This window comes from Protobothrops mucrosquamatus, unplaced genomic scaffold (genome assembly GCF_001527695.2).
Source record: "Protobothrops mucrosquamatus isolate PMUCROS unplaced genomic scaffold, P.Mucros_1.0 scaffold61, whole genome shotgun sequence".
Classification (NCBI taxonomy): domain Eukaryota; kingdom Metazoa; phylum Chordata; class Lepidosauria; order Squamata; family Viperidae; genus Protobothrops; species Protobothrops mucrosquamatus.
Genome location: NW_015386440.1, coordinates 1352965 through 1373771, shown reverse-complemented (window position 1 = coordinate 1373771; position 20807 = coordinate 1352965). Strand labels below are relative to the sequence as shown.

Genomic DNA, 20807 nt, shown 5'->3' with positions numbered 1-20807 from the left:
AACTGTTATGCTTATACTTGCTTCTATCTTATATTAATTGCATCTTTTTATGTTATTACACATCATAAACAGTTATAAATCTGGGAAACTAACATCTGTCCATCTGAATTGTCAGTCAGGATAACCTAGTATTTATGGGTATAATCATATTACAAATTAAGTAACTGTATTCAAAGCTATACATAATACTGTACACTTGTATATATATTCTACTGGCATAAATCTGAAAACTTTCAATTTTAAATCCATCTACAAATTATTCTACAACCTATTTATGTGTTTGTGTGTACATTTCATAAAATTATGAAAGGCCTACTAGACCCTAGCCCAAAGGTCCCCAACCTTTTGGGTACCAGGGACCGGTTACGTGGAGAAAGATTTTTCCGTGGACCGGAAGGGGCATGGTTTTGTGTGCTGCCTGCATCCAGAGAATGGGGCTTTGCTTCTTTGTACGGCCCAGTTGCTGGCATGCTGCAGCACGGGTATGGGTCCACGGATCGGGGTTGGGGACCCCTGTCCTAGGCCTAAAAAAGGAAAATGCTCTTTCCATTAAAGAAATGGCTTTAATTGCTTAGACATGGAAGGTTTGCTACAATTTGTAACAAACTTAATTTTTTCAATGTGCTGATCTCCTGAAAAACATAATACGATATTGAACATAAGCATAAGAACACAAGTCCTGTTGGATTAGAACTCTGGCCCATTTAGTCCAGCAGGCTGTTTTTGCAGTGGCCAATCAACTACACAAGAAAGTCCACTCGTCTCTCTTGCATATGGTCTACAAATGTAGCTACATTGCAATTAAGGTTAATATTTGTTGATCTCCATGACTTCCATGAATTGGTGCAGCCCTTTTATGAAGCCCACCAAGATGATAGCCAGTACCATATCTGGAATGAATTTCTCCATCTGGGAATATACATTGGGTAATAGATACAGTATTTTATGTGGCATACACTTATACTATCATTGATAGTGGGTGCTACATTATATTTTATTTATTTGTTCAATCATTCATTCATTTTGTAAAGCTGCCTGTGTCACATTTGTGACTCATATATAATACTCATCCATCTTAATAACTATTATTTTGCTATTCCTCTTTTATCCAATAATAGTTTCAATGACTAACTCCTCAAATACGAATACAAATAATAATTTTTCCCCATCTGTGAAAAGAGAACTTTTTTTCCTTTTACCTAAGAATAGCCTTCTTTTTAGGTCAAATCATAACAGGCCACCTACAGGGCAACCCAAAAAAGAAAATATTCTGCATATCAGAGCTTTTATTATTTAGAAGAAACTCAAATAGCATGATTGACACATAGCATTCAGAAACCTAGATAGTTGTTTTCTACTCACATCTTTGCTCCTTTTAACATAGTATTTTAACACTAAAAATGTTGGTTGCAGCTCTTCAAAATTTAGGGCAAGGATTTGCTAGTTTCTCTTTTCCTAAAGCTTTGAGCACTATAATATCAGAACATCACATATTAAAAGTCCCAGGAAATTGAATTTCCTAAACATTTAAATCCTTAAAATGAGTAACAGCTACTATGAAAAGTTACCTTTCCCAGAATTCCTAGAATTTATACTGCTGATATTACAGGATTTAAAGCAAAAAGAAGAGATTTATGTAGCTAGTTTTCATTTTATATTACAGAGAAGTCTGAAAAAATGTTTTGCTTTATATGGACAAACTTGAGTTCCTGGTCAGTTAATATAAATTTTAGAAATGAGACTGCTTAATGTATGATCCACCATAAAACAGTTTATATATTTAATATGTGCTTTATCCACATACAAAAAAAGCTATCTTGCATACTTATTGGGGAAACATTTACATCTAATTTGTGGAACAGTAGCCTAAATAGAAATGTTTTATTATACAAAAAGCATTATCTGAATCATTTTGCTAAATTAAGAACTGTGGGGAGTCTGCACCACATGGGGATCATTATTTTAATAAAAAGAACATTTTTGTCCCTGCACAAGTTCCTCTTTTCCAAACCACAGCATTCTTACATACCATTCTGGATTAATTTTAATGCTCTCAGAGCAATAAAAAAGCAAGCTCATTCAGTATGACAAACAACAAATTTCCAACAGAGAAGCGAGTACAAAAGACAGAACAATCCCATTGTCTGTAGGCATAAAAGCAAGGGCCATGAACACGTTATAATTTGCATTTCCTGTCACCCATGATTTGAAAATATTGGTTCACATATTAATATGGAAAAACAATTCAGAAACAGCGTCCATGGGTAACATAATAGAAGGGATTTCTGTGTGTTCCATTTCTACCTACACATGTGCAACAGCAGGTTGTCAGATTATTTTCTGATATTCATTTTTTAAAATAAACACAATCACTTTAAAATGAAATGAACAAAAATAAAATAAAATACTCACCAATTCCCTAGGATGGAATGCTTCTTCTTGACGAAAAATTAGTAGGCTAACCGATCCACCCATTTTAGTGCTCCTCAGGAGAGAAACAACTTCTTCTTGGGTTTTTCCTGTTAAATCCACTCCATTTACCTAAAAGAAAGGGGGGGAGGGGAAATCTTAAAGTAGCCATAGCAAAGAATGATGTTATGATAGATTAGCTAGTACTGAAGGTTAACTTTGAACAGAACAAATATCCTTTATCATTGTTTAACGCTGAAATCTTGAACATTCCTTACTTGTGTATAAATCCAATTCGAAATGTTTTTATTTAAGTTTAAAAAATGGATCATGCTACCTCTCAGATCAATTACTCAGACACTTAAACTCCACAGTTGACTCAGCAAACTGTAGATTTCATTATTTCCTTGGTTATGACTGCTCAGCATTCAACTACAAAGAGAAAATGCTAATTAAAAAGAGGTAATTGCTTTTGCTCTCTTCTGATCTTTCTAGCACAATCCATGCTTACTCCTTGAGCCGATTTCCTTTTCTTTATGTAATAGGGTTATTAGCTATTTACCCATCACAGTGATAAATAAATCACCAAAAGTTGCTAGATATCATCAAAATTATGACCAGATTCCCCAATTACACTAAAAAGTAATATAGTCTGTTTGGTTTTGGCTTAACATCTGCAGACCCAGCCAAGGCTAGTATACAGAAAAGTCACAGTTAAATACATTATGATTAAGCATGAGTGTGTCATACTCCATAGCCCACAAGTAAGATTATCAGCTATCTCTGAACAGGCAAAGAAGGATTCCGAGATGAAATGGGCGGGAAGGGGGAGCCTAACAGTTTAACTTAGCACCTGTGACAAAAATTTACAACAAAAATTGGGGGGAAAGTTGCTTAGGCCTATATGTATAAGAAATTACTTTTTCCAGCATCAGAAAGAATGACTTTTTCAATCACAATGTTTTTCCAACAAATCTTTATTTTCAAGAATATATGCCAGCTATAAAATAGAATCTACAACGGTGCAACGGAAATTTTACTATAGAAATATGATGACTCTACAGACTATAATAAACATAAATTTGAAGGGGCTAGATTGAAGCCAACTCTTGAAATTAGAAAAAAAAATAAATCTAGGCTACCAAATCTGTCAATAGATAAAAGAAAGCTGACAATTATTAATATTACAATACAAAGTTTAAATTACTGCTATGAAAAACAAAACAAAAATCCTAATATACTCAAAACCCCAACAATAGTCCAATCTCCTACCCAAGGCAGGGAGTCCTGTATCATCTCGGACAAATTCTGGGGGGCAAACTGTTCCACTTATTAATCATTCTCACTCTAAGGAAATTCCTCCTTATTTCCAGGTGGGATCTTTCTCTGACCAGCTTCCACCCAGCTTGGCCTGCCCTCAGGAGCTTTGGAGAATAAATCAATCCACTGTTCCCTGTGATAGCCCTTCAGGTATTGGAAGACTGCTATCAGGTTTCCCCTAAGCCTTCTCTTTATTAGGCTATATAGTTTTCTTCCTATGACTTAGTCTCCAAACTCATTATTATCTTTGTTGCTCTTCTCTGCACTCTTTCTAGGGCCTCAGCATCTTTTTTGTATCATGAACAGAACTGAATACAATATTCCAAATGTGGCCTCAGCAGTGCAGTACTGAGCTGTATTATCAGTTCTCATGATCTTGATGCATCTTAGGACTGCATTGGCTTTTCTGGCAACTGCAGCACACTGCTGACTCATATTTAAGCAGTGTTTCACTAGAATATCTAGATCACTGGGCACAACTGTTGAGCCAGGTACTGCCTATCCTGTATCTGTGCATCTGGTTTTTCTGGCCTAGATGCAGGACATTACTTTTCTTACCATTGAAATGTTTCTTGTTGGATAGGGCCTAATGTTCAAGTCTGTCAAGATCCTTCTAAATCTTGATTTTATCTTCCAAGTTGTTAGTAATCCTCTCCACCCATAGACACAGTTTAGTATCATCCACAAATCTGATGAGTGCTCCTTCAATTCTCTTATCTGGACCATTTATGAGGACATTGTTATTGTTGAAAATTTACTAATAGGCTAAACCAGACCACATACATGTAAAACCAAGTCATATTGAGGTAAGCAAGTAAGAACTAAGCTCCAGAGAAAAGAAAATATATTAAATCAACTATGACAATCACCGCTATTTAAAACTCTCCTTATAGAAATTAGGGACAATGTTAACATCTCATCATCTTCTATCTTGGAATAGGAAATCCATTAGCATAAATAATACATTCATATGTTGCAATACTGCTAAATTGCCTGAGAACTTAAACCGTACTTAAGTAAATTTCAGTGTAATTAAATGCATGAGCAAAAAAAGCTATTGGATTTTATTATAAACTGGAACCTGGCTCTTTATGAACCATCATAAAAGGTCTGCACTATTGCAAAACCAGCATGCCCAAAGAACAATCCAGATGCCTTTCCAAATGAAAGATGCCTTTCACTTGGAAAACAAGATCATAAAGAGAATCTCCAAAAACTTCCACATGCAAATCTTTCTGTTTCTTATTTCCTTACAGAGAATCGTGTGAAGCTTGACAGATTTAGTTAGTTCTGGTGCAGGGCGACTGATTTCATAGGCAATGAATGTGTAGAACTGAGAATAGCAAAAAGGCACAATTTAAACTGAGATACTTTAACCTGGAACCTTTCAGCTCTCGGTATTCTAAGTATTCCACATTTTCATTAGTATGGTTTAGGAAATTATGGTAGGAAGAGGTATAGAAAGATCATTAATTTAAAATAGTTTTCATAGTAGCCTCTGCGCTGTGAAACCTCCTTTGATCTGGATACAGCAGCCCTCACCACCACCACCACATTAAGAATGGTTTTTAAGTTAAATATTTGTGCCTAAATACTTGGATAGATATGTTTGGAGCCTAGGATTGTGTGGATTTATGGGTTCAAAATGGTGGATAAGGTACCTGATTTGTTTGTTGTTTTTCCGTGTCTGTTTTTTAAAAAATCATTATGAACAACTCAGAGTTGTGTTTTACAAGATGCGTAGACATATAAGTCAATCAGTTAATTAATAAAGGGACAAGCTAGTCCTTATAAAAGAAGTGGATCAAGATTCACTACTGAAAACAATACAAACTTATGATGGACTTTAAAATTCTTTAATCCATAAGCTATCAGCTGCTTCCACATCAATCTACTTGTACATTAATACTTACAACATTAATGTATGTGAGATATGATAATATGAGAAACAAGCTTTCAGACTGGGAAATACTCTATTCAGGGAGATTTGCCTGACCAATGCCTTGTTATATATTGTTTCATATCAGATAAAAAAATTGAATTTATATACAGATTTTAATAATTTTAATGGTGCTTCATAAGGATCGTATTTTATTTTAAAATATGTATTGCTTTTGGAGAAAAACTTTTTCAAAAGTGAATAAAGGAATTAGACCATAAAATTCTTTGGGCATGGAGAAGGTACATGGACTTTGTTTCATTCTAATATAGAATTCTTCCTATTGTTACAGTATAAATGTAAACAATGTCTACAGAGGCATAGAATAATTGGAATGCTGTCTAATTTCATTTTTTAAAAAGAAATATACAATGTTTAACCATAAATAGTAATGATGGAACCAATCTGAGATACAATTTATTCCTGGGAACAATTTGCTACAAACCTCCTCTGATATCTTAATATTTTAAGACATACTTCTCTAAAATGGTCCATACTCTTTCAAATGGTAGCTATTAGACTAAACATTAGATGATTTTCATTGTAGAAAGAATAAACATTATTATATATTTTCCTCTTTGTTTTCTATGTCTTCCTGTGTGAGTACTGCTAAGAAAAGAAATGAATCCATGAAATTAGCACCCTCCTGCATTAAAAGTGGTTGCCATATTTTATAGCAATGCCACATCATAAACATCACAATAATAATACAGTATTAGATCCTCCCATACAACTTTGTCAAATCTATCAAGAACTGTTTCTGTTTTGACAGACTATGACCATTACCTCTATTCATTTTTTTAAATACTAACTTTTGACCACACATACATAATGCTTTATATCTAAAATTTGTTCCTCAAATTCATCACCATCCATTATTTGTCCCTTGTTAGGTTAATCTATTTTTTTTTTCTTCCAATGAACTGTAAAGGTCAAATCATTTCATCTTTCCAGATATCGGTCCAAAACTACAGCTTAGAGAGTTTGATCCAAGACACATAATTTGTGTCATTACAAAAATGCTTATCAGATATGGCACAAATACTAAGGCTAGGCAAATTCCTGCTGTTCTATGCTACTAAGAATAATTTTCCCCAAAATTGTTGCAATGAAACAGATTTTATTTTTTTAAATATCTTCAGCTTTTGTTATACCTATTCAATAAATAATTTGCTATAGGAATTAAACTGAGATACAAAGCCTCATGTCTTATCCCGAATAAATTGTTGCAGTGCATTATTCCTTATGACAATCTATTAAAAATATAGCAACATCTTACCAAAAAGGTTGATATTTCCAATTATTTTCTATGAATCAAGCCTGTGCATTCATCCTAATATATATATTTTAAAAATCTCTCTTTTCTAAATGAGACAGATGCTCTTTGTAAAGCAAGTTAAGATATTCCTGTTTATTAACATTGTTATTCTGAAAATATGAAAATCAGAAGACAATACTCTAGAAACCTGGCAGAGGAGATGAGGGGAAAAAATTAATTGGATTGCTACATAACTCATATAAAAGTAAGTTGCTTGCCAAAAGGACTTATAAAATTCCCAATAGCATTGTGACATTTCATCACCTCAATGAGTCGGTCTCCAGCCTTTAATCTTCCATCTTGAATAGCTGCGCCTCTTGGAAGGATATTTTTCACATAAATTGGAGCTGAGCCACCAATAGGAACATCTCTTGAAGTGATGCTAAATCCTAGGCCTTCAGTACCTATAGAAATTATTTAAAAGTATTGTCAGCTTATTCTGTGCCTCTGCATTATCAGAAATTTTGGATTTACATAAAGCTACCTAAGCATCCATATTTTCTTTCTATAGCTCATCATATTTAATAAATACAGTCTGATATGGTTTTTCAGTATCACAATGTGCATATAGCTCTGATAACCATATCAGACAGTTTCAATAACAATTCTTAATATATTTTTGTTTTTTTCAATACTGTAAATGAACAAGTATAATATTCCTCATTTATTTAATTGGATTCTCTTGATCTAGCTTTAGTACTTGTGTAAGGGAATAGATCACATTTTAGATCCTATTTATGCAGAAATACTGAAAATTCAAAAAGGTTCACAAACTTCTAAGCACCACTGTATGGAGTCATTCCAATAATATTTCCTGGTCCATGATCTCAAAGGCTGGAAAGAAATCCAGGAGAATCATACAGTAGCAATCTCCCAGTAAAGATAATTAACCAGGATAACAAAAGCTGTTTCAATTCTGTATCAACACCTAAAACCAGATGGAAATGGATTTAAATTATGAGCTCTGTATAATCACTAACCTACTGAGAATAGTGGGGCTCATTCTATGCAGAATTTTATAAATTGCCATTTTAGTTCCAGGCTTCGAAATAGATGTGGCATCGTTATAAAGCAGATTATATATTGTGTAAAATCTTAAGGAAGCTATGAGTTTGTGTAAAATCTTAAGGTAGCTATGGCTTTGTGTATATCCAGTTTGATTAAGATTGTCCTTCTTTCACATTGTTTAATCTAGCCATCTTTCTCCAGTGTCTCAAAAGAAGGGCTGCATAGATCCACAAAGAGGTAATGAGTTTAAATAGTTACCTGGGGGACACAGGCTTGCTATCTGTCAACAACTGTTCTTTTTTGGCCTGCACAAGTTGCAAGGAAAAATGACTCCTGAAAGACATCAGGAAATTCTGTTCCCCAGTTTTATCCCCAGTTTTATCTAAAACTGAAAGTCCAGTTTTATCCTGATTAATTTTTTAAAAAACAAGATGTAAAATATGGCTTGAAGCCTACTCAGTGTCTCAAAATAATATGCACATAGCGAACATATAGAAGAAACCAGAAGCTGTCTAATCAGCGCACGAAGTAAGGCTGTACTATATGATATTTCCAAATGGTGTTCAAAATGTGATTATTTCCAAATGGATATAGCAAGAAAGGGCTAGATTAAAAAAAACAACAGGAAGACACTGATCATAACAGCCCAAGAAAAGACATCAAGCACCAGATCTTAGAAGCAGGGTCTATGCAAGGTGCAAACTATGCAAAGAGGTCTCAGTCCAATACGTAGTGGCAGGCTATAAAATGCAATCAGGAAAAGTGTACAGGCAATCCTATACTTATGATCATAACTGGGTCCAGAATTTTAGTTGTAAGCTTTGGTCTTTGGTAAGTCATTGCACTTGTTAACTGAGATGCCCACATAATCACTTCACTCAATAACTTAGTTGTGTTTGTTAAACAAACAGAAAAAAGAGCCCCCTGCCAAAAGGGACCATGGAAAGTAACTCCTGTGGTGGACTGGAGAAATGAAGTTTTGGTAGTAAAATATCTGAGCTTCCTTTTTCTTGCCCTTCCATCTATGAATGGAGAAAGATAACTCAAATCTTCAGAATCTAAGCTTCCTTTCTCTAACCCTCCCCTTTGCATGCTGGCTTTCTGCATAATGTTTCTGAAGGGTAGAAACATCAACTTTGGTAGCTTTCTAGTCAGGAAGGAGGAGGAGAAGTAACAGGAAGCAGAACAAGACTTTCAAGGCTACAGAAGCTTTCCACATCCTGGTGAGCCAGGCAGGAAGGGAGTTGCAACAATCCCTATAGTTGTAAGGGTGGCACATTACCAAGTGCCTGAATTTTTATCGTGTGACTACAGGGGCATTGCAATGGCTGTAACTTTGGGCAGGAGTCATAACTCCTTTCTTTCAGCACCATTCATAATTTGGAATAGCCCCTGAATGAATGGTCATAAATTGAGGATTATGTGTATGGTGATCAGTACAACCAAGCAACTGGCATTGTGTACAGGAATATCTGCACAGTGAATGGACTAGACCAGGGATCTTCAACCTTGGTCCTTTTATGACTTGTGAACTTCAACTCCCAGAATTCCTTAGGTCCAGATGGGAGATTTCACAGAATGTTGTGGAGAAAAACAGATCTAAGATCCTGTAGAACTTCCATGTTCAGATGGATAGGCAAGGACTGGCCAATTAACCAGGCACTGTGTAGTAGACAAGAACCAGAAGACAGTGGTGGTGATAGATGTAGTAGTTCTGAGTAATAGCAACATCTGTCCACATGCCCAGCAGACATTTTGAAAAACATATTGTTCATTTTAAAAGTTCCCTTTATTTTCTCTCTTCGCTTGGGTTTATGCAGAAAGGAAACTTGTACAGCATTCAGTCATTAAGAGACTATTATCTCCTTTAATCTCCATGTGGAACCAGCTGAGGTCCCTCCAAGTTTTCATCTTCTTTTGACTTAAGTGCTTGTGAACAATAAAAAGCGACACTTTTATGCAATGAATGTTCTTTGCAGCTTTGGGTTTAATTAATTTTATTCTTACTTTGTATGCTGAGGCCTCATAGAGATCTCACCTAAATCATGAATTGATTGCTTAATATCTTCCATTTCTCGCATTATAGTTTGCTATGAACAGAAATAATTCTGGATCGAAGTAGTGGAATTTTAATTAGCTTTCTACTTTAAAGATTTGATTAATACACATATATTGAGGCATTCCCAGAGTGAAAACTCTCAAAATATGTGTCAGTGAGGTAAGTCTTTTAAAAAAGTGCATTCTGAATTGAAAGAACTAAGCATTTAAAACCAAACTGAACTTTTCGGAGTTGAAACCATTTGTACTTTAGCAATGGATAATTTTCAGGGAAAATATCTGCCTTTGGACAGAGTGAAATACAAGCAATTATTTTGTTTAATTCTAATTCAATTTATTTACAATATTTATTTGCTTTTTAGAGTATTTTTAAATTGGCTTATATGCAAAAGCCCATTCACATTAGATTACAACAATAATAATGCATTATAAAAATTATTGTTGGAATAAGACAAGGTATGGGAGAATGCACAGAGGATGATTAACTCTGAAACCACCCTTGTTTAATATTCATGAGTAATGTTCATATTTGAGCAAAAGTAACAGGTATGAACATAGTCAGTGCACCCCACAATAATCTATTTATTTGCAAAACTGACTAATGAAAAGAGGTTATGTCAGAATGAGTAGGAGGACATTCCATTACAGACCAGTACAGAATTTGCAGAAATACTTGAAAATTTAAAAAAGGGGCGGATTAAAATACTGAGAAAACAAAGTGGAAATACAAATAAAAAGCCAAAAGACTGACCTCAAAAGGGACGTTTTACTGAACTTACGAAAGAAGTTGGTTACAAAAGTCTTTCATATGGGAAAAAGAAAAATTGAAGATCAAATCCTACCATAAATAGCATCTGAATGAATTAAAGCTTAAGATTGATAGAAACAAAATGAAGTCCTTGCCCCCTCCCCCCTCCCATCAGTGTCGAGCCCATAGAGGCTTGACAGTTGGTTTGTTTGATCAAGGTTAAAATGAGAAATATTTGTAAAAATTTGGGATCCCTTTATGGAATATTTCCTAATCTTAAGACTAATGTTAAATTATTAATGTGTATTGATAAGGGATGGGTTATGGAAAAAGAAGATGATTGCATCTAACACTGTAGGAGGTGATGAATTAGGTTTTTTTGTATTTGTGAAGAAGATTGGAAGTCACTTCTTTAAATATTTCTTTTTTCTTACTCTTTTATTTTTCTTTTTTTTCCCTGTACATCTTTTATTCTTTTTTATTTTTCTCTCTGAATTTTTGTATTTTTTTATTATTGTTATAAAAAATATAGAATTGTTTTTGAAAAAGCAATACTAGACTCAGAAATGGGCAACATATTTGGTATTAGAATCAGTGACTTGTGGTGGCTCATTGGTTAGAATATAGTACTGCAGGCCAACACATTGCTCACTCCATGAGTTTGATTCTGAGCAGCTTAAGGTTGAATCAGCATTCCATCCTTCGGTAAAATGAGGACCCACATTGTGTGTGGGGGGAGAGGGGGCAATATGCTGACTCTGTAAACCGGTTAGAGAGAGCTGTAAAGAACAGTGAAGTGGTATCTAAGTCTAACTACTATTGCTATTTTCACAATGAACACCTCTTTTGTAATAGTAGCAATAATACAGGTACCTATCATCTTTACAAGAACAACAATAATAATACTCAGTGTAAAACAGCAATTGAGAACATTATTTTCTATTATTTTTCCTTAAGAAAATAACATTCTAAGAAGATTTTGTAATACTGCTTAAACAAAATAACAGAGTGTAAGCATATTAGAAACTACTCAATTTCTAATGGGGCCATAGGCAGCATGTGTGTATAAGGGAAGATAAGTCATTATGACACAAGTTTCTAACTGTCAGCTTACAGTGTTTGGGTATAGAGTATTGAATGTCAGGCAACTAAAATGGTTAAGGTCTGAGGGATAAACATATCAGGAGAGATTGGAAGAAATGAGTATGTATAGCTTGGAGGACAAAAGAAAAGGAGTAAAATGATTGAAATTTTTAAATATATTAAGGATGTGAATAAGGTGCTAGAAGACAGAATTTTCAATATTAAGTAAAAATCAAGAACCCAGGGGCATTTATCAAACAGATGGAAAATTCAAAAGTAATGTTAGAACATATTACTTAAAAGAAAGAGAAGTGGAAGCTTGGAAACAATTTCCAGAAGATGTAATGGGTCAATCATCAGTAACTGAGTTTAAACATGCTTGGGATAAACATAGGTTTATCTGATAAAAATAAAAAATTAAATAAAAAATAAATTAAAAAGAAAACAAAAACAAACAAACAAAATTCAAAGGGCAAACTCAATGGATTATTGGATCCTTTTCTGTGTTTCTATGTATGCAACATGGTCTTGTTCAAGAACTGCAGTTGCCTTTGAGTGATAGTCTGAAGACTGCCTTCCACAAAGTAGTGGACTGACTCAAAACATTAAAACTAAATTTTACTTTATTTTATTTTATCATAGAAATGAAATATATCAATGCTTTTCAATCATGCATTTAATATTTTCTCCTTTCAGGCATTTTAAAAATTATAATTTACAACAACTTTAGAGATCTCTACTGTCTGTATTTGAAGGTTTTGATAATTCAAAAGTTTTCTGTTACAATAGGGACCATATAGAAAAAAAAGGATCTAATTTCTGTTATCATATACCAGGTTGCAGTTTTTCAACTGAGAAATAAATGTTCCATGTTTGAAGCAAAAAGAAAAGAAAAGGTATAGGAATGCGACATAAAAATAAAGCAATGATGGCAAGCTGATTACAGGCCTATTTATTCCTTGCTGTTTTCCCCAATAAGGTGCAATCCCATTCTGATTTTAGTGAATTGTTCATCAAACACAAATAACATTGTTTACTATGTTTCATTAGAAGTCCATTATATGCAAACCATTATTCAGGGAAGTTTTGCAATATCACATGGATCAAGGCTAAGTAAATGTTTTGTTTAATTACACTCTTTGCAAGACTACTAAGATGCCGTGCTTTTCAAATCCTTTTATACTGGTGATCCACAATCTAGAATTGCATGTAGGCAATCACAATAATTGTATCTGAAAATGACCAGTTAGAAACTTGAACTGGTCATCTGAAAATGAAAGTTCTGCAGCTGCATGTGCAATCAAAATAATTACACAAGTATTTGCTGGAATTGTTGAGAGAATATGAGCCATTCTGTACAATGCCTATAAAAGAATATGTCCTCTAGAAATGCAATCAGAAATAGTCCTTTAACTGGAAAGATAGACTATTTTCACCCTGCTTAAATACTACAGCATTATTTTCACCACTAAGCCCAGCACTGCAGTTTGAAAAATGCCATGTGCTTGATGGGAAAAGGGATAAGAGTAATAAAGATAATCCTTTATGGGACTGAGATGTGAATCTAATTCTCAAAAGTTCTCTGATACAGTATACTAAGTTTTAAATATGCAAACATCAGAGATATGATTAGAAAGGCACTCAATAGAGAATCTGCTGGGGTGGGTGGTTATAGTAAATGTAAAAAATGAAATAAATAAATAATATATAAATATACTTCCAAAAGCTCTAGCAATTTTGAAGAACCAAATGTGGCGAAAGTACACTTTTTGCTCCCATTTGCACTGTCCACCATGTTTCTCCATCCCCTATATCTTTTTCTCTTTCATACTATGCTTTATTCAATGTTCACAATGCCACACAAAATGATTGACACAGACCCATTTTAATATCAGTCTCAATCCACTTCATGTGTGATGTTTTAAGATCTAAGGGTTCAACACTGTAGTATATAAGGAAAGCGCTGCACTCATGGAAGTGTCTGCAAGAATTGACCTTAGATTATATGAGCTACAAAGATTGGCAGAATGGAAAAATCCTAGTCATATTAGAACATCACCAATAACTGCTAAATCTGTCTGCTAGACGTTCAAGCCCCGACCTTTAACAAAAGATAAATAGATATCAATTTTCATTTAGAAAAAGCCAACAAACATTCTTCATTGACAGAAGCATATTACTGACCTTCTCTTCTAACTTTATTAAATAACTAATTCCTGTGAAAGATCAGGTTATTTGAAAATGCCAAAATGGCAATAAATATTAAGAAATTATAATGGAAGTAAGTACAATTACTGCAAGAGTATCCCATTTTGTCATTTTAAACAATATAGCTTATACAGTTTGTAAAAATAGATCTTTAATGAAGACTCTTGTACAGTATACTAAGTATATTCGCTTAATCTTCTCCATTTATATCATAATTTGAAATTGAATGGTTAAATATGGAAAGAATTACAAAAATATAATAATTCTCTCTCTCTCTCTTTCTCTCCCTCCCACATACAAATACATACACACAAAAACAAGGAAATTTTAACCTAATGATGTTGCTACTAGATTAAATAGCATGTTAGGCTTCCTTAAGGCCTGTTGTATTATGATATCCTTTACTAAAAACAAAGACAATCAACTGTTTGCTCTGGGCTATTTTAAGCTAGGTCAGTGGTGGCGAACCTATGGCACGGGTGCCAAAGGCGGCACTCAGAGCCCTCTCTGTGGGCATGCGCGCCGTCGCCCCAGTCCTAGGCCTTCAAGCTGGGTTTTATAAAACCTTTTCGCTTTAGATCTCCGCCGCTGTGTGCAAAAAAAAAAAGGTTCAATCAATCAGTCAATTTCAACTTCTTGCGGGGGAAAAAAATCTTGCAAAGTTGGAATTGATTGACTGAACCTTTTAGTCCCACCCAGTCTGCCATTACCACCGCAGCCAGGCCCAGCCAATGGGCCACGCCCAGCCAATGGGCCACACCCACCTGGCACCCGACGATGCATAAGTGGGTTTGGGATTGCAGTTTGGGCATTCGGTCTCTAAAAGGTTCGCCATCACTGAGCTAGGTTATTCTTCATTTGTGGTACCACATGTACATTTTTCTACACAATCAAATGGGAATTATGGCACAAGGCATATTTCTACCCAGAGTGAACCTTAACTCTGTTGGAGGGGGCCCAGTTGCTATAAAGAGTGAAAGAATTTATTTGCATCACACATCCTGATTGCTATGTTGTATAATATACAACATATGCAGTTATGTTCTAAATCAGGCCTGTACAACGTATAGGAGAGAAAGGGCCATACTGATCAATGAAAAATCTCTGTGGCCCCCAAAGAAATACCTGAATGTGGCTCACGTGTTCAATGGCTAGCAAGCAGCAATGCTGGTGAATATATTGACTTTTTAAAAAATGCCAGGGGGCCACATAAGGCTTCTTGGTAGGTTGCAAGCAGCCCACAAGCCATATGTTGTATGGCTTTATTTAAAATAGTTGCAACTGCCCAGAAACATTCAGAGTTGGGCAGTGTACAATGAAAGAATGAATGAATGGACGAATGAGCAGTTTCTTCAAATATAGTGCCAAATACAGAATTTGAAGAGACTTCCATTGGGGTAATCTTCACCAGAGCTAAATGGAATATATAAATTGGCATTACAGCTCTTTAATTTAAACGCTACATGTAATTGATTCTGTGTTAGACTGTGTGGATTAACGTTTAGCAAAAATTAAGTTAACTGAAATCAGAATTGACCACAAATGATATTTTCAGGCCCTTACTTTGTGACAATGTAATAAAGAAAGTGATTAACTGAATGGATCTAAAAAGTTACAAAGGCAAGTACTGAGTATCTCTCAAGATGATGTTTAGTTTGCAAATACTTTTCCATAGTTCCACCAACCTAACTCAGATTTTTGTTGGTATCATAATATATGGTAGACATAAGCATTAATATATCAAATCATATATGTCACAAAAGATGGTTAAATATATCCATCAGCTATTAGAACAATATGCAGAAATTGGTCACCAGCACTGTGGTTTCTTCAAGTCTGGCATGGTTTTATTTGGACCGGCTCTAGTTAAGAGTAGTTCAGTAACTGATTCTAAATTGACTATTGCAGTCTTCAAAGACTGGATTATTTAATATAATAAGATAATGAAGTCCTAAACTGCTCCACAGCTGTTTGTACTTCAGTCATGTATTCTCAAGATACGTAAAATGCGTTTAGTCCATTATTAAGTTTAAATTTCTGTTCCAATTATATAAATTACAAGAATGGGATTTCATTTATTGAAAATCAGAAGCTTGCACAATGTCCCTGCAGTGTTTTAATTGACTTTCTCCTTATCTATTACAATTGAAAAACTTGGTAAATCTCTACAGTGATCAAATTTATAATTGTAACCACAGGATTATTCATTCAGTTCGGAATAATGTTTCTCCAATCCCAAGGATATCATCTTAAACTCATGACATTTAAGTAATTTTGTACACAATCAACAGCAATATAAACGTGTATGTATGCATGCATGAGTGTGTGTTTGTGTATACATATGCAAGCGCATACACACACATATACATATACATATGTATATCAACTCAACTTTGTATCATTCAAGTTTTTTGAGCTTAACATTCAGGAACTAGAAAAGAGTAGCCTGGTTCTCAACAGTAAACAGAATACAATGATCTTTAATTAGATCATAATTAAAGCATAATAAAAGCCCCTCTTGACAACTATGCAAAAAAGTCTTGTTAATGTATGAAATGGCACTCAAACTTGGCTGAAATGTTCCAGTAAGTCAACACAGTAGAACTGGTAAGTAATCATTATTAAAATGCCAAGGTAGAAACCACTCTAAATAGTTAATTATCACTAGTCAGTTGCAATCTCTTCTTACATCTTTTTAACTCACTGCCTATTTCTTCTGCCTTTCCCAAGTTGAAAGCAAATCTTCCTTTGAGGTTCTCTTGCTATGGACAGTTAGAAAGTTGAGATTTTTCAATTTTCCTCTGTTGAGCAATTCTAGGTCCTAAAGTTATCTCCATCAATGTATACTTGTATCTGTCCCATGAATGTAAATACAGAAATAATAAACTTACCTTTCCTTAATTGTATTTTAAGACGCTTCCCTATCCTTTTGGTATTATAGCCAGAGTTCAAAGCGGTATGAACTTTCTGTGGTGTTGATGTCAAAGCCAAAGGTGGTTTTCCTGAATTCACATTATGAGGTAGTTGTGAATAAGAGTCCAACGCATCAGCTTGATTGCTCACTTGGGGCATTTTTTGTAAAGTGTGAAGTCCAGAGTGGTCGATACCTTTACTGTCTTGATACTGGGAATCAGGACTAAAACGACTGGAATGGTAAGCATTCTTTTCACTTTGTGACAGCTTTATATACTGTTGTTTTCTTGCAGCAGGAACCACATGGAACCAAATGATCGGTGTACGCATGGCTTGACGGAACATATGCTGTGCTCTAGGTTTTAAAACGAATGGAAAATTAACAAATTAAGACTGGCAGACTAGTAGATATTACAAGCATATTACTGATGTTAATTAGGCATTATGAAATGACAGACATATTGTTCTAATTGAACTGTAAACTGATAAGAATATTTCTTGGAATGATATGTTCACAAATGCCTTTTGTTTCTCAACTATATTTTTCTTAGGACTATTTTTTTTAAGTTTCCTTGTTTCTACTAGTTAAAATAACTGTATTATAATTCTTGAGATCCTGGTTGTAATGTTAAAAATAGCATAACACTGCAATTTTGACAATTCTTCTCACCAAGATATTTAATACAAAATACTGTTAATCAACAAACATATGGAGTTACCCTGCATGATGTCTATCTAGCATATTTCAAAATAACATATTAAACTGTATAGCTAGGATTTTCAGTTTACTCAGAATAACAAGCTATGTAAGATGATTTTTCTATTATTTCAATGTTTCTTTTTGAACCAGTTGTATTTATTGACATAATGTTGGATTCAATGATGATTAGAATGTATTATTTGAATAAGCTTGTACAACTAATTCATTTTTTTTCTTCCAGAAGATTGTGGATCTCATCTAACTGAAAAATAGTATGTGAAACAGTGATCCCAAGATCCACCCAGGAGATCTGAGTTTAGCATAGAACAGGGGTAGGCAACCTTGGCTCTTTTATGACTCGTGGACTTCAACTCCCAGAATTCCTGAGCCAGCATGGCTAAGCATGGAAACCTTTCCCTTTCCCCTCAGCATGGCTGGCTCAGGAATTCTGGGAGTTGAAGTCCACGAGTCATAAAAGAGCCAAGGTTGCCTACCCCTGGCATAGAATATAACAGTAAACTCTGTATGTTTATGTACTAGTGTTATAGTACAATAGATATGCAAAAAAATCACTATTTTGCACAACAATTCATAATACTGCACTTATAAGAGATTTTGAATGCAAACTAGATAAGAAACTAGATAAACATAAGAAAGATAATTGTTTAAGTTGCTTTGCAACATAATCTGATCACACAAAAACAACTCTAGTACTGTTTCTTCATCTAAAAGTATACATTAATTAATAAATGCTCAAGTAGTATAAACTATGCATTTTTCTTCCCTTTACATTTATTTTCATTAAATATTCATGCCAATTATAACTTATTTTACCAAGGTGAAGGAAAAATGCTGGTTCCTGTCAGGCCCCAATACTCTTCTAAGCTTGTATTCTATTCTATAATTTTACTGATTATGGCACTTATTATATATGCGTAAGTATATTTTGAATACAAAATTGCATATTTTCTTCAACAAGTAAACATAATGATTAACCAACACAATTTCCTTTTCCTATAAAGAAGTTGATTCACTAAAGATAACAACCATAGCAGAGGAGAGACCAAAGCAAAATGATCCAGTGAAAGCAAAGCCTTGTAGAAAATTGTTTTGCCTTTATAAATTACTTCTACTTTGGAGTTTGAGGTCAAGAAAAACGCAAACATGACACACAGATAAATATTATGCACTTACTGCTCAAATCTTCTATTTCGAAGGTCCCCATCGTTAATTTTGACAATACAGTCATTTTCATGAAAGAGGTTTTCCTGTTCTGCTTTACCACCTTTCTCCAGTCTCTTCACTAATAGACCTAAAGTTCTGGAACAAAACATAAACTATTATTAGATAGGCAATTGCTTTTAAGGTACATTTAGTCTTACAATGAAGCATACACCCCATCCTAATGTTGAAATGTTCCCATTGTCCTTTAAAACCAGCAGTCTCAGATCACAGTTCAAAGTGATTACCATAAATGAACTGTACAGTAGACATTTTACATTATGAGTGCAAGAAAGTTTGTCAGCACAAAGCCCATTAAAATGATTTGTAGTGTGTGTGAAAGAATGCATAGGTGTTATGTACTATCACTAATAATTTCTATGGCTTCTATGCATTAAATTATGGGTTACACAGTATTTTTCATTTCCACTCTTCCTAGTCATATCAGAAGAGATGCCAATTATTACATCTCCTGAAAAGTGGAAGATGTACCAGGTATACCATTTTCAGCAAGGGGAAAAGGAACAACCCAGGTAACCATAGAACAGTCAGCTTAACTATAATGCATGGAAAGATAATACAGCAGGTCATTAATCAATCAATCTGTAAACATTTTGAGAACATTTTTTACCTTAGATAACTTTTTTCTTAATTAAAAGAATGCTTTGAATATGATATATTTTGACTTCAGTAAAGAGTCCAATAAATGGTTCTATAATATTTTGATTTCAGTAGTTAAGTAATCAGAAAACACCAGATCAATATCTGGTTTTAAAATCATGAGGTAGCAATTAAGCATCAGATAGTTTAATACAAGGGCAGAAATTGTAAAGCCAGATCAGACAGCTAATACTATAGAAGACATTGAGAGCAAACTAAGAAAAAATAATTATATTTAATAGAATACATGCAGAGTTCATTAAGAAACAAAGCTCAAGAACATAAAGGTTGGAGAATACTTGGCTTTTCAATAGAATTTATGAAAAGAAACGTAGCTGAAAAAAATATCAGCAACATGATGTGGTTGTTCTAAAAAGATAAATGCATTGCTAAGTTGCACCAACTGCACTGAACATTTCACGCTATAGGAAGTTAGCATTCTAATATATTCCATAGATCCATTTTGACTAATGAGCCTGATTCTGGAGAATCACATTTTAAGGAGGATTTGGAGAAAATGAAATAATAGGGATGGCCATGAGCAAGAGACTAAAAACAATGAGGCCAGCCTGTCCTTTAGATTACTTAGGCTTGGAAAAAAGATGACCAAAATATTTGTGCATGTGTGATGATAGCACATGTCAGCACTTTTCAAGAACTTGATGGAATTAAAGAGTGCAAGATGAGAATTATGATCTAAGTCAACCTTTCCAATTTGGCAGCCTAGCCAGAGGAGAGGGGTGGTTCTTCACGAGTGGTGCGCAAGTGTGCGCAGCTCCTTTTGCAGCAGTGGACACGCATACCTGCACTTGCACAAATGGAGCATACACACCTATGCTTGCCTGCTGCTTGCACAAATGGGGATGTGTGCAAGCAGCAGGTATGCTCTCGCCTGCTACTTCCAGAACTGGCCCAGTTCTGAAGGGCTCAAAGCCCAGTAGTGGGTCACAGCCCAGGGGTTGGAGACCCCTGATCTAAGTTACAGAAAGGCAGATTCTGTTTAGATGTTAGGAGAGGTTATACTGTGTATTTTTTATGTCCATCAGTTATTTTGTTTACTGTTTTTAAATGCTATATCAGCTGCTGAGAATCAAAATCTGTGAGTTGGTGGTCATTCAAGCAGACTAAATAAATAAAATTTGAAGTGCTTTAACAATAAAATTAATTACTAAAGGAAAAGGAGAATGCCCATTTACCTGATGTGTTCATCCAAGGGGCAAAA

The 20807-nt window shown here is 34.5% G+C and overlaps 1 protein-coding gene across 1 annotated transcript in view; it reads right to left on the bottom strand.

Annotated features, from left to right (window-relative positions):
- The window catches only part of PARD3 (par-3 family cell polarity regulator), a 315093-nt gene that overhangs the window by 226834 nt on the left and 67452 nt on the right, over positions 1-20807 (bottom strand). Inside the window, exons 5-8 of the mRNA XM_029283357.1 lie at positions 18899-19024; positions 16983-17359; positions 7251-7390; positions 2413-2541 (exon numbers count right to left, since the gene is read on the bottom strand). Of these exons, the coding sequence (XP_029139190.1) occupies positions 2413-2541; positions 7251-7390; positions 16983-17359; positions 18899-19024 (772 nt within the window). The remainder of the gene's footprint in view (positions 1-2412; positions 2542-7250; positions 7391-16982; positions 17360-18898; positions 19025-20807) is intronic.